This window comes from Eptatretus burgeri, chromosome 15 (genome assembly GCF_056783735.1).
Source record: "Eptatretus burgeri isolate ZD-2024b chromosome 15, Ebu_testis_v1, whole genome shotgun sequence".
Classification (NCBI taxonomy): domain Eukaryota; kingdom Metazoa; phylum Chordata; class Myxini; order Myxiniformes; family Myxinidae; genus Eptatretus; species Eptatretus burgeri.
Window position 1 is genome coordinate 22,549,795 of NC_140975.1, and position 21,828 is coordinate 22,571,622.

A 21,828-nucleotide genomic window follows, 5' to 3' on the forward strand; every position below is an offset into this window, starting at 1 on the left:
AACGAATGTGTGGAAATGAACGGAGCCAATTTCTCTCAGGTCAATGCTGACCAAACATCTCCCGGGCGCATGATGGCCTTCACGAAGGCTTATAATGGGGGTTAATGGATGACAGTTGCGGGATGAGGGATCTCCTTATTAGAGCGAGGGAGTTTGAGGTTATGTAACTGTCCTTCACGTCTTGATTGCCTTCGGTGCGTGTGGGAAGCGATCGTGTCAAACTGCGATCTGTATTAAATAAAAAGTGCGACAGCCGTTTGGTCCCTTCAGGTCGGCGTCATGCATTCGCTCACATTTTAGATTTGGAATCGGATTTTATTTTTCAAAACAGATTTTAAAAATAATAATCATTCATAAATTTAAAAAAAAAAAATTTTCTTCAGTTGATTGGAGATACATAACCTACCGTCCTGCAGGATATTCCGACGCCGCGTGCACTTCCTGTCAGGCTCACTATATGCCACTGCCGGATTATTATGGCCTTGGTAAATATGGCTTCGTTAATTTCCGATATGCTTTGTGTGTTGTTGGGTTTATACACGGGTATTTAACGTTGTCTAGTTCTATCACCAAATCGAATCGCTCGCCATTTCGGCCTCGCCGGTTGTCATGGATACGCAGTGCCCGATGCTGCCTGTGACGTTGCTTTTCTGTTAAACATTGATGAGTTCACTTTATCGTGTTTAAAACTCAATCGTTTGGGGTTGAGAGATCGCATTCCTGACTGTACGAAATCGGGGCGGTGGAGCTGCCGTCCGGTCTCTTGACAAGCCGCTCGTATCGCTCACGTCTGCATTCTCATTATGAAGGTTGGAATCGATGTTAAACTGATATAAACAGAGAACCGACATTGATATTATTGAATTTGAACCTCCGAGAGGTAAACCGGGTTATCCGCAGCAGGTACGTGTTCAGTTACCAAGTTTCTTGTAGAGCGCTTGCCAAGCGGCTTAAGCACTCAAGCAAGCACTCCATTCGAAACCTTTGATAAGGAACGGCTGGCTTGGCAAGCGCTAGCTAGCAGCTTGGTAACTGAACACACCCCGCCTGGTCCATTCATTTCCAGATTTATAAAAGCTGAGATACTGTGCTTGATTGAGCAAAACATCTGGTTAAGGATATAGCTGCGATAAGGGAGGGTTCAGTGTCTGGCTTCAGATCGATTCCAGGGATGTGATGTGTAAGAAAGCAGCTTGCCTATCGCTTGCCAAGCAGCTTGCCAAGCAGCTTAAATGTTGTATTAGACCCTACCATTGTGCATTTTGGGGGAGGGTGTTTGTTTGTTTGTTGATGTTAAATAATTCGGATGAAAAGTAGAATTGACAATTCTGGAGACAGCGATGGTTCACGAGCAATGTACACGGTTCGCCTTTTTTATTTTTTGACCTTCGAGGGGACGCCACGGGCAAACTGGCGGGAATCGGGAAAAAACGTAAATGATGAAAGTTGTAGTACTCGAAGACCACTACTTGCATACCAACTTTCATTCGAAACAGTTGAAAACCCGAGGAGCTCGATGCCCAATTTAGTGATTTTTTTTGACATTTTCTAAGTTCGTGACCTTGTGACCTTGATCTTGGGACGAAAATGAAAAACCGAGCTCCATGGGGCTATGCAGGTGCCATTTGGCTAACCAAATTCCGAAACCCCTGCCAGATTCAACAAACGCCCTCGGAGAAGATGTAACTTGAAACCGGCTACCCCCTAAAAACACATGTTTTTTAGGTGTGGCTCCACCCATAATGGGCGCAGCACGCCCATTCTCAGGAAAACACAACGAGATCATGATATAAACCTCCCACCAAAATCTTATCAGGATCGGATCAAAACCCACGGAGCTATGCTCGTGACAGACAGACAGACAGACAGACAGACAGACAGACAGACAGACACCCATAACGAATATAGTGGTCACTTACTGACTCGTGAACCAATTACTGACTCGTGAACCAACAATAACAGTGTGAAATACATATTTCAATAATATGATGAGTATACATAACTGGGTATGCCTCAGAACATTTCACTGGTTGTGGTATGTTTTGAATCTGACCACGGAGGCCATTTTTGCTGACATAACGAAACACCCCCCCCACCCCGTCTTAATCGCCTGCTCTGTTTGCCGAGCTGTGGGCGAGCTGCTTGGAAAGCGGTTGATACAGAACGACTGGCTTGGAAAGCAATAGCAAGCTGCCTCCTAACGGAACATAACCCTGAACTTTGAAACTCAAAACTTGTATCATCTTGGATAAACCAGTTTCTCTTCTCAGTGGCTCGTTTGGAATCAGGATTATAGGGTTGTGGATTTCGTGTAAATTATTTGATATTACAGTTGGGTTTGAAGGTTCATTAACCCCGTGACCATTCAACCCCGCCTGATAAGCATTACATGTCCAATAAGGGGCTATCTATTTATTAAGTAAACAAATGGAGTGGAATTTGACCTTCCTCTATTAGGCATGCACTTTATTTGCCCTCCTTCTACTCCTTTCCCTTGTTCAACCTTTTTCCCTTCTCTCCCCACTCCCTCTCCCCTTTCCCTCCTTTTCTTCCTTTTCTGAATTCTCGTTTTGGCATTCTTCCCCCCTCCCCCTCCCCCTCCCCAAGTCGATGTCCTAAGTGGGTACCTTCTTGGCATAACTTTGATCCTTTACCCCATGATAACATGATGTCCTTGTGTGTGTGTGCACCACAGCCTGTACTCTACACGTATTTCAGGAGTTCCTGTGCATGGCGTGTGCGCATCGGTGGGTTTTCTCTGCAACAAGCCGATGGGACAGTTGTCCAAATTTCCAGGACTGATGCTTCATTGTCATGGTCTCCAAAACCGAATGCAATGCTTTAAGATTGCCATCAGCAACTTGTAACACTGTTCTTTAAATGTCATGCACACATTTATTGGACAAATATGTCAACACTTTTTCAGTAAATTCTCAGAATAAACATTGTGCAAATTCTCCTTGTTTCACAATGCACTAGTTCCTTTATGTGTGCTGATACCAAGTCAGCCTCCTGCCAGGGAGCCGAGGGGAAGGGGTGGGGGGATTGGGGTGAGCGTCGAAGCGAGATTCACAATGTGGTGGAACTTTATTCACACAACTGTCTTCGGAACAAAGATATAAACACACACACACGCACACACCCACACGGATGGATACTTTGAGACCTGGTTCCGTTTCATCTCCTGAAATACACCCATGTGTGGAGATGGTGAACAACAGCAACTTTCACATGCACAAACCTGTACACACACACACACACACACACACACACACACACACACACACACACACACACACACACACACACACACACACACACACACACACACACACACCATAGCTAATCTCAGCCCTTTCACTCAACTTCCCTAATCTTCCTCTTCTTGTCCTTATTTCCAGCCCTCGCACTAAAGGGCATTGATTATGATCAAGTGGCTGTGAATCTCATCAAGAATGGTGGTGAGCAGGTGAGCAGCAAGGAAATTGTCATTCGTGTGTTTATCACTAATCATTATTGCTTCTGCCATGTACAGTGCTTTTAGATAATCAGGCCTTGAGTATTTGATATGAATATATACGCTGAACATCATTGTTTTCTTGATGCTTGATTCGAAATGGTGTGTATTTTTTTTCCATAATTACTAATGCTGTGCTGATACATGTGCTGTACCCTGACTTGTTCCATGCTTTGCTCACCCTTGAAGTATCAAGAGCAATTCAAGATGAAGAACCCAATGGGCCAAGTGCCACTTCTGGTCATCGATGGCGTTTCTTTTTCTCAGTCGGTGAGCAGTAGTATCAAGTGCACTTAAAAGCTTTGTTGTTGGCCAAGTGGTACCAGTTGATAGGTTCTGCCTGGCATTGGCATGTCCACAATCCCAGCTGTGATATGCTCACAATCCTTTGTTTTGTCCCGGTCGTGATGTGCTTGCCTTCTATTGTTCCAACACGGTGGTGGGGCGGCAGGCCTGCCATCTGTCGTTCTGATGGAATGGTTGAGTGGCTGGTCCGCCCACTCTCCATTGGTTCTGACCCAGAAGTGCCAGGTCCGCCATCCATGGTTCTGACTTGGCAGTGGCAGCCCTACCATCCAAAGGTATGACCCAGTGGTGGCAGGCCCCTCCATTCATGGTTACAACTTGGCAGTGGCAGCCCTACCATCCATATCTCTGAGCCAGTGTTGGCAGGCAGCCATCAATAGTTCAACTTGGCGGTGGAAGCTCCATCATCCATTGTTGCGACCCGACATTGGCAGGCCCGCCATCAATGGTTTACGACCCTGTGGTGGCAAGTCTACCTTCGATGGTTCTGATGTGGAAGTTTCAGACCAGTGGACTGTCAGTTCTTTTTCTTTTTTAAAAAATCATAATACTTACTATTATCCATCTGAGCATCTAATCAGTGACATAGCTTTTCCCTCAATGATGAGCAAGCATCAAAATGTTTCTCTCTTGCTGCCTCCCCCTTGTCTCCTCTTCCACAGGAGGAGGGAGATTGAGAGTAGAGGCAGATATGATCATGTTGATAAAAATTACACAAGCGTATTTATTTTCTGCTCTTTGATGTGATCCTAGTTGGCTATCATCCAGTACCTCGATGAAACCAGAGGTGGACCTCACCTTCTCCCCTCAGAGCCAAAGCAACGTGCCATGGTGAGGATGATCGCGGAAATCATCGCATCTGGGATCCAACCTCTGCAGGTCCATATTTCCCTCTACTTCTATGTCAATGTACCTGTCTCAATCTGACCTGACTATTTGTGTCCAAGTCCTTGATATCTGTGTATAGTTGTGTGCTTGTTGATTATATGTAATTGTGCTGAAATTACCATAATGGTTCTCAATTTGTAGTTGTCGTGTTTTTGAAGGTCTAGAAAGGTCAGTTGGTGTCTTTTTTGCATTGCAGGCATTGTTAAAAAATGATAAAGATTGTGTTATTTTGGTCCAACTCGTTCACCAGCTATTGAATATTGGAAATGTTCATTACGAGTTGATCTTTACGCAAATCAAATGTCACCCGCTATGTGATCTGATAAACCAATCAGCTGGTATTATTATCAACACATCACATGACAACCTAATCCCTGTCGCTGCCCAAGCTTTTCCCAAAGTCACTCGACAGTCCATCCACCAAAACGTGTATCTCTGTCTGCGGCTCCATTTCTAACCTTCTAACCAAAGGTGGACGGAGATTACATTTTCACCCGTTTGTCTGTCTATTTTCCTGTGAGCAAGATATCTTAAAATGTTATGAACATTTGGATGAAACTTGGTGGACAGGTTGGGTGTGTGACAAGGATGAATTGATTCGATTTTGGTGAAGAGCCGGATGCACATCCAAACACGAGATTTTTTTTTTTAAGTGATTCTTTATAATTGAGAGATAGGGCCAAAAATTATACGTAGCACAATATTTCAAAAAGTCGAGGATGGATTTTGACAAAACTTGGGCGATAAGTTGGGTGCATGACAAGAACAAGCCAATTCGATTTTGGCTAAGGTCCAGATCCAGATCCAGCCTATCGGTGGGATACAAAACGTAAACTCTTCAGCCTGGCGGAGGTCTTATTTATCTTTGTCGCCTTTCTTTGTCACCTCATTTGAATCACCTCAGTGACTCTTTGCCATCTTTAAACCTTGCTTTAAGTGAGAAGTGTGAGGATTTGCGATGGCACGCCATCGACTTCACTCGAGCTTGTTTTAATTTTACTCGAGTATTCTCTGTGCTCTGTTTGTCTTTTGGTGTGTTTTTTTTCTGCATTGCATAATTTTTTGTTAAAGTGTGACCACAGGTTTCGACATTACATCCACGGGTCATCACATCACTTCTTTTTGCATCCCCGTCTTTCAATCCTCATGCTGACAGCAGCTGTTGCTTGTACATCGGTGTTTGCTAGCTCAGTGTTCTGCTGACTTGGAATCGTTTAATACTATGAATTGGTGCCTTTACAATTTTATTTCCACCATCGTGAATGTTGTTGCCATTCTGTGGCCTCACGGCTATTCTGGCAAGTTGTCTGGTAAGCGGCTATTCCAACCGTCATCGTCATGGAGATGCTTGGCCTGTGAAACATGGAGCAGTGTTTTTGGAGCTCTTTTGTTTGCCTGCTTTGCTGTAGTTATATTAAAGGCATCTGGAGCTGTGCAACTTTGTTGATTTTTTTTTTTTTTCATTTGCCTCTTGCTTTGCCATCTGCTTGTCATTTCCAACATCATCTTCACTTCTTTGTTCTGTAATTTACTTGGTTGTTTCTGCACCCAGAAAGGAGGAGCTGTGAATTTTCTCGACTTGTCTTCTGTCCTCACCCAAAGAGATTTTCATAATTATGAGAAATTCTCTCCTTTGAGATTATAATTTTTTTTAATTGAATCTATAATATAAAACAGGAATGGTCGGTCTGTTTGTTTGTTCACCAACTTCTCTCTTGTCTCGTTTTTGGCTAGCTGACCTTTACCAAACTTTGCATGCATACTTGGGGGTCGCTATGGGTTGGGGAGGGCTGTGGGTGTGCGTTAATGGCAGATGTTCAAACTGTCATGGACCTTAAAGAAGGTGATGTACAGCTGTAAATATTGTTTCTGAGTATCAAGGAGATGAAGCAACAATGTCAAATTGAGGACAGGTCTCGGTGAAGTATTCAAGGAGAAAAGTCTCACAATTCCAGCAAACAATTAATGCATCAAAAAGGCAAGGTTATAAAGAACAGAACAATGTACATGGCAGTATGGCACCTGGTTTGGTGAACCTTTTTTGAGAAGAGATACACCATGAAGTATAGTTTTATATACTATGTATCTTTCCTCACAATCTTTGCCTCCTTCTTCCCTACCTTTCCCTACTTCATCCCAATGGCCTCCTACTTCATCCCAATCTCTTTCTACTTCATCCCAATATTGTCCTACTTCTTCACTATCTCCTCCTACGTCCTCCCTGCTTCCAATTTAACAATAATAATAACATGTTCCCGTCTAAGGAACTTCGACACAGAAGGAGGCTATTAGGCCCATTAAAGCCTGCACTATGATTGCCGACATATGGTTGTCTATCCGTGCTCTATCCTTTTTAAATGCTGAACATCAAGCAAGGAAGTGTCACGTACCATTTTTCAAGTCTTAGGTATGACTTGGCCAGAGTTTGAACCACTGACTTCCCGATGTAGAGCAGAGGTTCTTACCATTACATCACTGAGTCTGGTCTTAACTCCTTCCATAACTCCTCGTACTCCTTCCCTATTTCCTCCTACTCCTTCCATATCTCCTCATACTCCTTCCCTATCTCCTCCTACTCTTTCCATATCTCCTCCTACTCCTTCCATATCTCCTCATACTCCTTCCCCAACTCCTCCTACTCCATCCCCATGTCCTCATACTCCTCCCTTTCTCCTCCGACTTCTCTGTCTCCTCATACTTCATCCTATCTCTTGTACTTATAAATATCAAGGTTCTTAGCCACAGCCACTATATATGAGAACCTCATAACATAATTGCTCAAACACATTCATGACCCATGCGAGGACCTTGGGAAACATTTTTCAATGGTGCAGAGGCCGTTCTAAATCTCAATTATCCCTTCGATGTTTTGAGTAGTATGCATGTGATAATGTAGCACTATATTCTACATGAGCTTCCAAAAGGCGATCGTTGTACATTCAAGAGAATTTTGTTTTGTTAGCAAGTGTTGAACCGAACATCAGAGCTTACGCACAAAGTAACTGCATCATTTGTGAATAAGCAGAGAAAGACCAGATAGATGTACAAGAAGCTTGAAAGGAGTAAATTATCATCTTAAATATTCTTCAGTTTTTGGTAATGAGTCTGTTCTTCAGGGTTTCTCAGCTGCTTTGGTCAACTATAATGTATGAGGTATTTAAATGGCCTCTGCATACCCTGTTACTGTATAAGATTGCATGCCAGAAACTTTTCAAATTGTAGCTTGTCAAAATGATGTGGTTAAGGGGGACAGTCTGCCAGGTATCATAGGGATTTTATGGTCAGTATATTTGCTGAGATATACAATGGAACCATTCAGATAATTAGCCGAGGACTGATGTCATATCTGCAGCTCTTCTTGAACATTGATCTGAGACTCATGGCGCAGCTTTGTCGCTATATTAAATACAGGATGTGGACATTCGGAGACATCGGTGTACCTTTTGCACGTATTATGCCACTCAGTTATTTTCAGGCTTTATATAATTTTAATTTGCTTATCATCCAAATCGCGATACAATACTTGAAGGGAAGCAAAATGGGAATTGCAAAAACTGAATCATAAAACGTCGTAATTACCCTCGCCGATGGATTCGGAGAGGGTATTGCATTGAGGTCTGTTTGTTAGTTGCAAAATCGAAGATTTTTCAAGTTTATTGGTTCCTCGATTTTGTTATTCTGTCTGTCTGTCTGTTTGTCACCTACAGGTCGCAATTTTAAGCCGGTCTTTACGAAATTTCACCACATGGTAGAGTTTTGTCGTAAGGAAGAAGCCTATTGTTTTTGAGCTCAAAAGGTCAAAAGGTCAACATAGGTCAAAGGTCAACAACTTAGGTGAGATTTCTAAAATCCTCAATTTTCATCCGATTGACTTGAAATTTGAAAAGGATTTTCATATCAGCTCACTCAATTCAACCACCAATTATTTTGGAGGTCCACATAGGCCAAAGGTCAAAATAGGCCGGACTTCTAAAATTGTCAATTTTCATCCGATTCACTTGAAATTTGAAGAGGAGTTGCCTATTTAGTCATTGAATTCAACCACCAATTATTTTTGAAGTGAAATTTATTTTATGGGTTTTGCAAATGTCATGCTCTGCATTTCGTCTTGTTTGTTTGTTTGTCTGTCTGTCTGTCTGTCTTTGTCTGCACAGAACTTTTGTGTTTTTCTCCACAATTGCTTGTCAGATTGAGATAAAATTTTCAACATTGGTGCGACTACTCATATAGAATGTTTGAATGATAATTATGATGTCATAGGTCATGTGGTGTGGCAGCCATATTGGAAAAACGGAAAAACTTTGGACCTCTGTATCTCTGAAACCGCACAAAGGAAAAAATTGAAACTTGACACATAGCAAGTACCCCTCATGTGGAATGAGGATGATTTTTATGACGTCATAATTACAAAAGTAGAATGCCACATCCGATCAGTATGAAATTTTTTGAGGGTCATCTCGGGATAAAATGGTCCACAGAAAAAAAATTACATCATCGGTCACGTGATTCGACAGCCATATTGTTTTTTTGTTTTTTTAAACCTTCAAAAATCTCTTTGGCTGAAGTGGTTGAACAGATCAAGGCAAAACTTTACAGGTATGACCGCCTGACCAGGAAGAGCCAAAGGTTCACACATATGATGTCATTAGTCACTTGCTTTGGCAGCCCGATTGGATTTACCCTAAAACATATAAAAATCTTCTTCTCCAGAACGGCTAGACAGATTGAGGGGAAACTTCACAAAAAGGTTCCCCAGGGCATGTGTGTACAATTTTGTTGAGGAATAATTGATCTCATATGGTTTGGCAGCCATATTGGATTTAAGAAAATATTAAATAATGTTTTCTCTGGAACCACTTAATCAATCAAAGTGAAACTTCAAAATTATCATCTAGTAGTGATGGGGAATACATGTTTTAAATTTCAACTTGATCGGACACATGGACTGGCAGCCAGAATTATTTAATATTTTGATCTGGGTTCTGTTTTCTTTTTCTTTTTTTTGCTTTTGAATAAGGCTCACTTGGCTGTGTCTGGATGGGTTTGAGGGTAGAGGAGTAGCAGCTGAAATGCGAATCCTATCCAGGTTCTTCCTGATGACTTCGTCTTTGTTTTTTGCTTGTTTGAGTTCCTTCTGATGACTCCAATGCTGGACTGTACCGATTTGGTCTTCCATTTGATTTGAATTGAATTTTTTAAAATCCAATTGTGAATTCAATTGCAAAAGAATAAGAATAATAAAAAACGTCATGGGTCAGGATCAAGTGTCCGATCAAAGCGGGGTTGCGTCAAAGTGGGATGTTTTGGTACCCAGTCATCACTGCCAGCAGTTATCTAGTGTCAGTTCTAATTATGTCTCTTATTAATTACGTAACACACCAGGACATAAACGCCACACAAGATACACCTCACAAAGCAAGTCCTGGCAAGGGTCTGCAATCTCTAATTGCTCTTTTTCTTGTTCACTTTGCATCCATGTGTGGGAGAAAAATGTGGCATTTCTCAGTGAATGCAACTTAAGTGTACTAACAACCTGCTCTGCTGCTGTTGTACATCCTTTTTCTGCTCTGTTCACCCTATCATTTGCCCTATGTCATCTTCCATCTGCTTGGACGTCAGCCAAAATCACTGCATTACATTAAAAGGTGCAAAAACCGATCCCCTTCAACACAGACCGATCAGCTTACTTCCAATCATCAGCAACGTAATGGAATCCATAATCACAGTTAATATTAAATCATTCCTTTTATCCAACAACCTCATCTCAGATCACAAATTTGGTTTTGTTGTGGAATTTTCTTGTTAACCGACTCGGTGTAAATCCTATTTACGTGATTGTCTCTTTAAACACCCAAATCATCCACTGTTCACAAGGAAAAGTACATTTCGTCAGAGAACATTTATTTTGTGGTACCACGGAGTTCAAAACACTGAGACGTAAAACATCCGCAATGACTTTCACCAGACTAAGCTTACATTTCCTGGTATGTATATATATACTTTGAAGGGAGTGGAGGGGTCTGAGAAGCATTAGGTAAAATAATTCAAAATGCAATACGTGTCCACTGGGTGGAAAAAGAATGACATAATCATGGCAAAAGTTGCAGTGTTATCAACCAGGTCACCTTGTTTCATCCTTGGTGAGAATGAAACAAAATATTAAAAACAGGACAAGGGAGTACAGGATACGACATTAGGTTATAGGTTTTACAAAGAAATGAATATAGAAGGCAGTGAGTACATGGGTAAAACCAGTGAGTACAGTAAAAGAAAAGGCAACTTGCTTAAAGAGGAATATTCCCCATCAGTTTCAACAGTCACTCGACCATGGACATACTGCTTCTACTCTCAACAATGCATGGAGGCTCTCAATATCACACATGAGATCAGGACCATTTTTCTAGAAACATATCTCAATCTTTCAATCCAGTCTGGCACCCACCTTGCTCTCCAAACTGTCTTCCTTTGGCATCCAAGGCCAACTCCACAAATGGCTTTACTGACTTCCTCTACTCCCATATCCAACGTGTGGCACTCAATGGAATCCTTTAATCTTTCCCTGTTATGGCTGGAGTGCCCCAAGGCAGTATTCTTGGCCCAGTCCTATTATGCCTGGTGTTGGTTTAATGGTTGGGGTGGCGGGCTTTGGATCCTAGGGTCCTGAGTTAAAATCCGGCTCAGCTGTTGAATTAATACCAGGTGGGGTTAACTCGGCCTGTCATCCTTCCGAGGTCAGCAAAATGAGTGTCAGCATGCTGGTATACTCTGTCGGAGTGGCGACCCGTCCAGGATTGTGCCCAATAGCCAAGGAGACTGCTTAAGCAGCACCAGCGCTCTGCACAGAGTATGGTCCCAATCTCCTCTTCCGAATCTTCATCAACAACGGATTTGGATAAAATTTGGTTGACAGATTGGGTGTGTGATGAGGATGAATGGATTCGATTTTGGTGAAGATTCAAATCCGGATTTGGATATGAGAATTTTTTTTGTTTTTCAAGTGATTCTTAACCATTGAGAGGTGAGACCAAAAGTAACATATAGCATGATATTTCAAAAAGTTGTTGATGAGTTTTGACAAAACTTGGTGCATGAGTTGGTTAAGTGACAAGAACAAGGCGATTTGATTTTAGTTTCAGTCCAGATCCAGATTCGGCCTATCATTGGGATACAAAACGTAAACTGTTCAGCCTGGCATTGGTATGCGCTCTACCGAGTGCCATTGTAGTTAACTATGTGATGGTCCAATTCCACTCTTCCCTCCAAGGCAGGTGGTGCACCACCATCTAATGTCATTACACAACCCTACTCACAATCTTTTCTACCCCCTCAACCCTATCTAATCCAAATTTGTTACTTGGGGGTTAATGCAAATTGTGTCCTTCCCTCCTCTCTCTTTTTTTCCTTTTCGGTAATTCCCTCCTTTTGTCCATCTGTTATCCCAAATGCTCCACTGTTCATTGTTTTTTACACTGTCACCTCACTCTTCCATGAGCCTCGATTTGGTATTTAAAAACTACCAAAAAAGCCAAGAATGCTTGTTTGTACTGAATAAGAACTTTGTTTCCCTGGCATTGCTTTAAATTTCTTGTTAAACTCTCCCATTAAACTTGAACTTGTTATCAACTTGTCATATCTGCTCTTTGCCCTCTGTACCATCCTCCAGAACCTTGAAACGATAATGCGTATTGACGAGAAGCCAAGGGAAGCATGGGTGCAGCACTTCATTTCCAAAGGCTTTAAAGGTATTTTAACAAGAAATATTGCTCACCAACTGAAACTGACTCGTCCAAGGCTCTGTGCACTATATGAGATGCTTACAAGTGTTGGTTTGAATTATTAGCCATTTGAAGGTGTTACAATGAGTTTTGGCTGAAGATATGTCGATATTTAAATTCACCAATTTTGTGGGCTAATGAAATATCCCAGAGGTTGCTTACTCGCAATTGAGTTGTCCAATGTGAATTTGATTCCCAGCCTGACTGTAAACACTCACCCTGGTGTTTTCTCACCGTAGTGCTTGGATCACAGTCCAATTATAAATTGCTACTTTTATCTACATGATAGGGGTGCGAGGGCACAGCCGTGGCTCCATAGATGATACAGGGCAGTATTCAGGTGCTACACATGTACCAATGTACCAGATTTACGAGACGGTCTGTAATGACCTTTTGCTTTAAAGTGCAACACGAGTGTGAGAAACATATTGCCATGCAAGTCGAGTTGTCAGCACTCAAAATCCTTGTACCAAATGTGATCCGCAACCAGTGAGAGAGGTATATCTGGGTATATTTGTTGTTTTGCTTCGAGACATTTAAATATCAGTACAATGGTCAGGTCAGGTATGGGAGCATGTGCCAGAACAGCGCGTCGCTGCGTCCACTTTCCGCCGGTACTCCAGGGGCCTCCGTCTGGCCATCCCCCAGGCAGATGCCAGGCCCATCCCCATCTCCTTGAGATGATGGTCAACCTGCTGCAACCATGAGGCACGTGGTCGGCCCACTGGCCTCCTCCACTCATGAGACTCCCTCGCTGAGAGAATCTGGTGAGCAGGATCAGCGTCAGGAAAATGAGCCACATGTCCATACAGCCGCAGCTGACGCTCACGGACTATGCAGGTAACAAATCTCATCCGAGTCTCTCTCAGCAACCGCTCGTTGGACACAAAATCCGACCAGCGATAGCCAAGGATTCTCCGAAGAGACCTGGTACCAAAGGAATTAAGTCTCCGTCTCAGATCCTTGGTCAAAGTCCAAGTCTCGCACCCATAGAGCAAGACTGGAAGTACCAAGGACCTGAAGACTCGGACTTTCGTCCTCCCGCACAGGTACCGGCAGCGCCACACCCCATGATCCAGTGAATCCATGACTCCCCAGGCCCGACCCAGACGTCTATTGACCTCCGGCTCACAACCTGCGGAGACATGAATATCACTGCCAAGGTAAGTGAATCTATCCACGACCTCAACATCCTCACCACAAACAGACACAGACAGGACAGCAGCATCCAAGATGTCACCGAAAGCCTGGATCTTTGTTTTGACCCAAGAAATCCGTAATCCCAACGGCTCCGACTCCTCATTCAGCACCTCGAGGGCCCCCAAGAGGATGTCTAAAGTCTCCGCAAAGATGACTGCATCATCTGCAAAATCAAGGTCCGAGATCTTGACATTGCCAAACGATGCACCGCAACTTGATCTCTCCGACATCCTCCCAAAAATCCAGTCCATACAAGTGCTGAAAAGTGTGGGGGCAAGTACACATCCCTGACGAACTCCAGTAACAACTGGAAATAAGTCAGAGGCGGTACCACCACACTTCACAGCACTCTCAGTACCAGAGTAGAGTTCAGACATCAGATCGATCAGTTTCGGTGGCACCCCACGAAGACCAAGAATCCTCCAGAGGACATCCCGATTCACTGAATCGAACGCTTTACAGAGATCAACATAGGCTGCAAGCAGCCCCTGCCGAAACTCTCGTCTGCGTTCAGTGAGGACACGAAGAGCAAGGATACGGTCAATCGTTGACCTCTTTGGTGTAAAGCCTGACTGCTCTGGACGCTGGTGCTCAAGCAGATGGTGGCGAACCCTATCAAGAATTATCCGAGCAAAGACCTTGCCCGGCCCTGAGAGCAGCGTCACCCCTCGGTAGTTGTTGCAGTCTTGGCGATCACCCTTCCCTTTCCAGAGAGGGACAACAAGGCCCCTCTTCCAGTCAGTTGGGATGATGCCTGTGTTCCAGGCAGAGCACAAAACTGCATGCAACGACGCGAGTGCAGCATTTCCACCAGCCTTGAGAAGTTCAGCATGGATGCCACAGATCCCTGGAGCTTTGCCCCGTTTCAACTGGTTCACCGCAGCCCGTGTTTCCACAAGCGATGGTGGACCACAGTTGATTCGAGGGTCAGCAACAGGGATTGTAACACCCTTGACGTCCAACTCGACAGCTGGGGGATCAGCCTGGTACAACCGCTCAAAGTAACCGGCCCAGCGGGCCTTCACTTCAGACTCCTCTGTCAAGAGCCTACCACTCTCTGCTCGAACTGCAGTGCTCCGAGGGATGGGCTTGGATGAACGTAATGCGCGAATTCCCCTATTTGCCATGCAAGTCGAGTTGTCAGCACTCAAAATCCTTGTATCAAATGTGATCCGCAACCAGTGAGAGAGGTATATCTGGGTATATTTGTTGTTTTGCTTCGAGACATTTAAATATCAGTACAATGGTCGGAGTTGAGAAATGATGAAAACTTAATTGCCGTTACTTCCACCAGCTGTTGAGAAGATGCTGCAAGACACGGCAGGGCGTTACTGCGTTGGAGATCAGGTGGGAATTTTCTCACCAAAAACGTGAATGAATTGACATTTTGAACTTTAACTTTCAAGTCAACATTCACTCGCAAATTGTTCCTGGTTGGTTCTTCATTGCTCCTGAAATGACCCAAATATTCTTTGTAATCATACCGCCGTCTATGTATTACGTCCACAAAGTGGTGGGATTTTTTGCTGATTTTTTTTGTTTCACCGAATATATATATATATATATATATATATATATATATATATATATATATATATATATATATATATATATATATATATATATATATATATATATATAATGCATTTGTTGTTGCCTACATGATATCACCAACAACATTGGGAGAGTCAGGAAATATGCAGTATTATCGATTCACAAACTTTTATGCGATTCCTAATTGAGTAACTATAGGCCCTTGGCAAGAAACATCGCTCGAACTTCATCACTAGCATACTATCTCAAATGTTGGTGGATATCAGGTTTGTGCCCTTGTTCAATTTAAAGTTATTCTCATCTGATGTGTTCATAACTTTGGGCTGCGAGTCCTAGTTTCAATATCTGCATGGCCTACCATCATTTCTAACGATGCTTCCCACAATTGACTTGGGACAGGTCCATTGTGTTGAAGCTTTGGCACCCATAACCATTCGTTTTTGAAGGTCGGTCAGCTCTTTCCTTCTTGGCATCTTGATTGTAAAACAAAGGATTTTCAAACTGGTTGCACACATTTAGAAAGCACATGTCACTTTTGATGTGTGGGGCTGACCCAATATTCAGATGTGCTGACCCAGTATTCTTGGTGATATAGTGTTTGCACAAATTGGTCTTGCACATGGTGGCCAATTGTGGTTTGTACGCATCTGGTACTTTCCAATGTTTCCGTGTTCATTCTGTCCTCTTTGACGATTGACAAACACTTTGCATAGCTAAATGTGATCGTCATCAATGATTTTGTGGTACAGGTGACAATGGCTGACCTCTGCCTGGTCCCTCAAGCCCACAATGCCAACAGGTGAGTGTTTTGATAAATCTGGTACACTTAGTTCCGTTGACAAAAGCAGTGTGCATGTTGCCGCCATATCCGAGTGTAGTGCACTGTGGTACCGCTTATAACTGTGTGCATTACAACTCACATAATCCATCACAGCTCACAAGTTTTACATTTTATTTATGTGCTTCAAAATCCGACATTCCATAACTTTGGAGAGATTCTTACACTCTATAAGATCAAAGGACCCATTTCCTATCTATATATATATATTCAAGGACCTTAAAACCACCACGTGACTTGTTTGCCATGTATAAATCGTAATGTCCTTGTGCTGCATGTGTTACATGAACGAACTCTTCCAATGAGCCTTAAAGCTGTGTTTTTTAAAAAATATATTTCATTTGAACATCAACAATCACCCAGCTGAAGATACTAAAACCCGTTTTCTTAATTCTGTATTTCAACAACTGAGATCGATGGAAGTTCCCACGAGTGATATGATGATCAGTAAGTCCACTAACCTGACGCCTTGGTGTGAATCAAGTTATAAAATAACCGTTTATTGATCTATACATGATTCTGCTCTGTTACCCACAAGTCTGTGCAAATCAGACCAATTTCACTCCGATTTATCTTTACAATCATTCAGTCAGGATATCTCATTTGGTGGTATCTTCCTTACATGTACAATGTAAATAAATGGACATTTAAATCTACTCTCTACTACTTGAGTTTACTAAGTTTTCTTATGTTGTCTTTCCTTGTGTACCTTGCGTCTCCTCTGGGAATTTGATACACAAGCTTGTTTTTGGGCCTCTGTTTATACACCATCTGCAGCAGTTGTATCCAGACTGTCGCCTTCCTTACTGAGCTGGCTGTTCTCTTCTCACCGCGTCACATTATTTGCTTGACAAGCCACAGAGCAGTGTGATGATCTTGGCTCAGACAGTCATGCAAACACAGCCTCTCCTCAGTATTTGATTTTGTCTTTGGAGAATGGCTGTGGTAGCACTACTCTGATCCTACTATAGGACAGGTATCCTTCCTGCACATGGCTAAGTGGTTTTAGATTCCAATTTGGAGGCAACGTTTGCTGGTGCAAATGTTTTCTTGATTACTTGTGGTGTTTTCTGCAAGTTCTTTCCCTGTAGTCAGGTTGTCAGATTTGGGCACTCGACTTGTCTCAAGGGCTTGATAAAAAATTAAATAATTTATTACAACAATCCGACTGAGTCACGTCACACTTTTTAATTCTTACTTATCAACTTGACAGTCTCTGTGCACTGGCGGCGATAACCCGGCATTCTGCGCTATCGCCGCCGCATTTTCCTGAGGCCGAGAGTGGGGGTTATTTTCCATCTCTCCCATCGCTTCCTCTTCACCCTCCATTGTGACTTCATGCGGGTCCTGGGTCAATTCCGTATCCATATTTACATCATCTACATGGCCCACCGGGACCTGCCCGTGTTGGTCCGCCATTGTCCGTCCCAATAAATTTAACTAAAATTTTGGCTTACCGCTCTGAATTTTGAGGTGCGTGAAGCACACCACAGGTCGACTACCTGACATAAATTTATTTATCAAGGGGGTTCGAAAAATATCGCACTCCTGACAACAGTTGTTATGGCCACAGGTACCGAGACACCAGTTTGTCAATTAGGGAGATTAATCCCCAGTTGTCCTCGGAAGAGCCGGACCTGGGGCCACCGCTCGCAATTAACGTTGTGGTATGGTGGGTTGTTTTAGAACCACAAACGCCACCTAGTTAAACATGAGTTCCAGTGTCCACCGTCTAATTATGCCGTTTAACTAGAGGTCACGTGGTAGCCTGAACGGGGGGGGGGCGCCTCTCGGCAAAGCACCCTTCTTATCTTGATTAGATTTTAATTAGGGCGGCCGAGCGTTTTAACCGCTGGTGCGTGACAACTATTTTTGGTCAAATCTGTGGTAATTACCTCCCAGTCTATCTAGGTTTGGACAATGCTAGACCAATGGAAGGAAAGGACAAACACGGACAGGTTGGAAGTCAACAAATGATTTATTAAGAAGAAAATAAATAAATAAAAATAACTTTATTTTCTGAGGTAAATGAGTGAATAAATTCCAAAGCAATCGAAATGAATAATTAACCAGGCAAAGTCAATCAAAATGACAGGAAAGAGACAGAGAGCAGATGCTTATCCGGGATTGACTTATTTACAACTAAACACAGACAAGGGTACCGAGCAGATCATTCGGGGGGGGGGGGGAGAGTCATCTCGCTCATCAGAGAGAAGTTGTCCGTTAAGTGAAACCATCCTGAAATATGTGTGTGTGTGTGTGTGTGTGTGTGTGTGTGTGTGTGTGTTGTCCGTCGCCAGCACCCAGCCTTGCCATGAATCCACTCGCCAACAGCCTTGAACGTTTGTCGACGTCTCGGGGGCACCGAGACCTTCTGTTGCGGGTTTAGACGCTAGTGCTGCGACACAGGCAGCTCCTCACACTTCACAAAACTGGTGACGTCCAGTGACCCACATGGTCCTTTGGTGACTGACCCGCGCCTCACAAGTTGTGACCGACCCGTGCCTTAGTCGTTGGTGACTGACCCGTGCCTCACTCATTGTCGGCACTGCTCACACCCACACGCGCACCACATGCTCGCTTGCTCAAGCACTGGAAAGGACGAACTGACTGACACATTGTTTCGTTGGCGCTGGTCAGACACCCACATGCTCACACGCTCCCTTCATCGCTTGCTCGTTTCCTCTCTGGCTCGCTTGCCCGCTTCTTGCTCGCATCTACCCTCGCGTGCTTGCCCGCTTCTTGCTCGCTTCTTCCCTCATGCGCTTCCACCCTCTCTGGCTCGCTTGCCCGCTTCTTGCTCCATCCTTCCCTCGCTCGCTTTCTCGCACGGACCTCCTCTTCTTTTTATATATATGCGGCCCGTCTCGGCGGGCACAGAGCCCCCCCAAGCTCACCCCACCCCACTTGTGCACCGTTCCCATGACAACCCATGTTCTCGGAAAAGGGCGGGTCTCAGCGTCCGTGAAAGAAATGTTTGTAAACATTGCTGTCGTAAAGAAAAAAAAAAACTTCCCATAAGAGAGGGGATCTATTCTTTCCCCTCTCAATGCACCACATTTAAAATCCCACTAAACATGGGGATGGGGCTAATCTGAGCATGCATTTAAGGAAATAACTGTCTAAGGACCTGGATGTGTCGATGCATTCATCAGACCGGATTCTGAAATCCGTAACAATATATATATATATATATATATATATATATATATATATATATATATATATATATATATATATATATATATATATATATATATATATATATATATATATATATATATATATATATATATATATATATATATATATTTCGATCGAGATCAGATACCTTCACTGTTGTGGATACCAGGAAGCTAGTGCCACATTAGCTATTGCAGCTTGCATACTGACCAACAGGAAACATCTGCCACACATTAACCTCTCTGTGGTACACAAAACAGTTCTGAGAACAGCCAGGAACAATTAAATTTTAAAACAGCTCTTCTGGCAAAATAGTTGCATCAGTTCCACCTATTAGGCATGAGCTTAGTCGAGCTCCAGCCCCCAACATCGACGTAGGCTTATACTGCAGCCAATACCAGGAAGAGAAGTTCGATTCTCAATTTTAGAGAACAGTCCACCTTGGAGAGGGAACAATCATGGACACACGTTTCAGGCTTGTTGGCCCTCATCAGTGTGGAGCAGGAGCTCCTTGCCGGAATTATCCCCACCCTCACCGAGTCTCATGGTCTTTTGAAGGTACTCGAAGCCTCTCTTCTTTGCAAGGGCCAATTGGTATCTGTGTGCGTTTCTTTCATGGAAGGGAAAACAAATTTGACAGATTACAATGGGGAAGATTATATAAAGCAGTCGGTGGGGAGACAGGGCTTAGACATGAACATTTTGGAAGGAAGACAAAGGGATCTTCACAGAAACAAACTTGACCCTGCCTGTTATACACTTATTACGAACGCTTATGTGGAACATGTACTATGGAATAACAATTAGCCCAATTTCTGCTCAGCCATATCCGTAACAATAATGTTCAGTGTATGCAAATACATTTCTGTTTTTTTTTCTGTTGTTTACGAATTATCGACACTTGTAATATGGGGAAAAAAAGTTGGTGTTCCTTAGATTATGGTGAGTATTTTGTGGAACTTTTTATTATTTTTGTTTGCCATGAGAAAACAACCCGAAGGCATAATTTTCTTCACAAGATACAATGTCATTGTAAATGCTTCCAATCAAATGCAAGCAGATGGGACAAATGGTTGACTGGTTCTACTCTAACAGATTTCTTCCTCCAGTTACCTCCGCCACTGAAGGTGGGTGAGGTTATGTTTTCAACCCTGTCTGTCTGTTTGTCTGTCCGCGAACATGATATCTCAAAAAGTTGTGGACAGATTAGGACGGAATTTGGTGGACAGGTTGGTTGTGCAACAAGGACAAAATTATGAAATTTTGGTGAAGATCTGAATGTGGATTCGAGAAGTTTTTTTGAGTGATTCTTCACCATTGAGTGATTGGGCCTAACACGATATATAGCACGATATATCAAAAAGTCGTGGACGAGCTGTGACAAAACTTGTTGGATGAGTTGGGGAGGTGACAAGAACAAGACAATTCGATTTTGGTGAAGGTGAGGATTCAGATCCAGCCTTTCAATGGGATACAAAACGTAAACTATTCAGCCTGGCGGGGTACGCACTCTCCCGAGTGTCATTCTTGTTTTCAATGCATTGCCTCACACTTGAAGCACTACGATTACAGTTTGTAGTCAAATCCTATTTGCCTGTGAATTGAGGGGGGAAGTCAAAATTGTCAGGCTGTGTCTGTCCTTGTTTTTTGTCTGGCATCTGAGCGTTTGTGGATTTTCGTTTGACCTCAAGACATTGCAAGTCCACACCAGACGCAGCTGTTTGTGCTCTGATGTTGTACCAGCACACACGTCCCGGTCGCCTTTCACGACCTTGTGCATGCGTAGTCTTCTTTACACTAATTGCACCTTGGCTCATGGTTCCACTCACCCCTTATTCCCTACTTCTTTCTTACTTCCCTTTCACTTTGGTTTGGATCATTATTTACCTCTGCCACCAAAGGTGAAGGAGGTTATGTTTTCACCTCTTTCTGTCTGTTTATCTGCTTGTCTTTTTGTCTGTTTGTCTGTGTACAGGATATCTCAAAAAGTTACGGATGGATTCGGACGAAACTTGGTGGACAGGTTGGGTGTGTGGCAAGGACGAATTGATTCGATTTTGGTGAATATCGGAATCCAGATATGGATACGAGAATTATTTAATTTTTAAAGTGATTCTTCACCAATGAGTGATTGGGCCAAAAACGATATGTAGCACAATATCTCAAATCGTTATGGACATGTTATGACACAAGTAGGTGGATGAGTTGGTTAGGAGACAAGAACAAGCCGATTAGATGTTGGTCGAGTCCGGATTGAGATCCCGCCTAACATTTGGATACAAAACGTAAACTGTTCAGCCTGGAGGAGGTATGCGCTCTCCCGAGTACCATTCTAGTTCTCAGAATTGTTCCAAGGGCTCTTTTCAGGATCGTCACTGAGCCTCAGACAGCTTCCAACTGTAGTTTGTTTGTAGTAATGTTCTGTGTGTTTGTCTGTCTGTCTGTCTATCTATGTGTCCATGTGAGTACCTGTGTCTGTGCGTGTATATCACATTAAACACAGGAGGAAGCCATTTGACTGATCACGCCAGTGCTGTTTCTTCCCTTCTACGGTTCTACTTAACATT

The 21,828-nt window shown here is 43.1% G+C and overlaps 1 protein-coding gene and 1 long non-coding RNA gene across 5 annotated transcripts in view; one reads left to right on the forward strand and one right to left on the reverse strand.

Moving 5' to 3' along the window:
• The window catches only part of LOC147011724 (uncharacterized), a 54,687-nt gene extending 54,208 nt beyond the window's left edge, over positions 1 to 479 (reverse strand). Inside the window, exon 1 of the long non-coding RNA XR_015051659.1 lies at positions 407 to 479. This is a non-coding gene — a long non-coding RNA (uncharacterized LOC147011724). The remainder of the gene's footprint in view (positions 1 to 406) is intronic.
• Positions 1 to 21,828, forward strand: part of GSTZ1 (glutathione S-transferase zeta 1) — a 26,565-nt gene continuing 4,737 nt past the window's right edge. Inside the window, exons 1-8 of one of the 4 annotated variants that reach the window (XM_085856950.1) lie at positions 1 to 39; positions 2,696 to 2,747; positions 3,402 to 3,469; positions 3,707 to 3,787; positions 4,577 to 4,702; positions 12,375 to 12,453; positions 14,981 to 15,033; positions 15,990 to 16,039. In XM_085856950.1, coding sequence (XP_085713076.1) covers positions 16 to 39; positions 2,696 to 2,747; positions 3,402 to 3,469; positions 3,707 to 3,787; positions 4,577 to 4,702; positions 12,375 to 12,453; positions 14,981 to 15,033; positions 15,990 to 16,039 — 533 coding nt within the window. In that variant the 5' untranslated portion in view covers positions 1 to 15. Of the gene's footprint in view, positions 40 to 388; positions 486 to 507; positions 810 to 2,695; positions 2,748 to 3,191; positions 3,211 to 3,401; positions 3,470 to 3,706; positions 3,788 to 4,576; positions 4,703 to 12,374; positions 12,454 to 14,980; positions 15,034 to 15,989; positions 16,040 to 21,828 lie in introns of those variants that run through there. The other 3 variants (XM_085856952.1, XM_085856953.1, XM_085856954.1) reach the window with 3 other exon arrangements.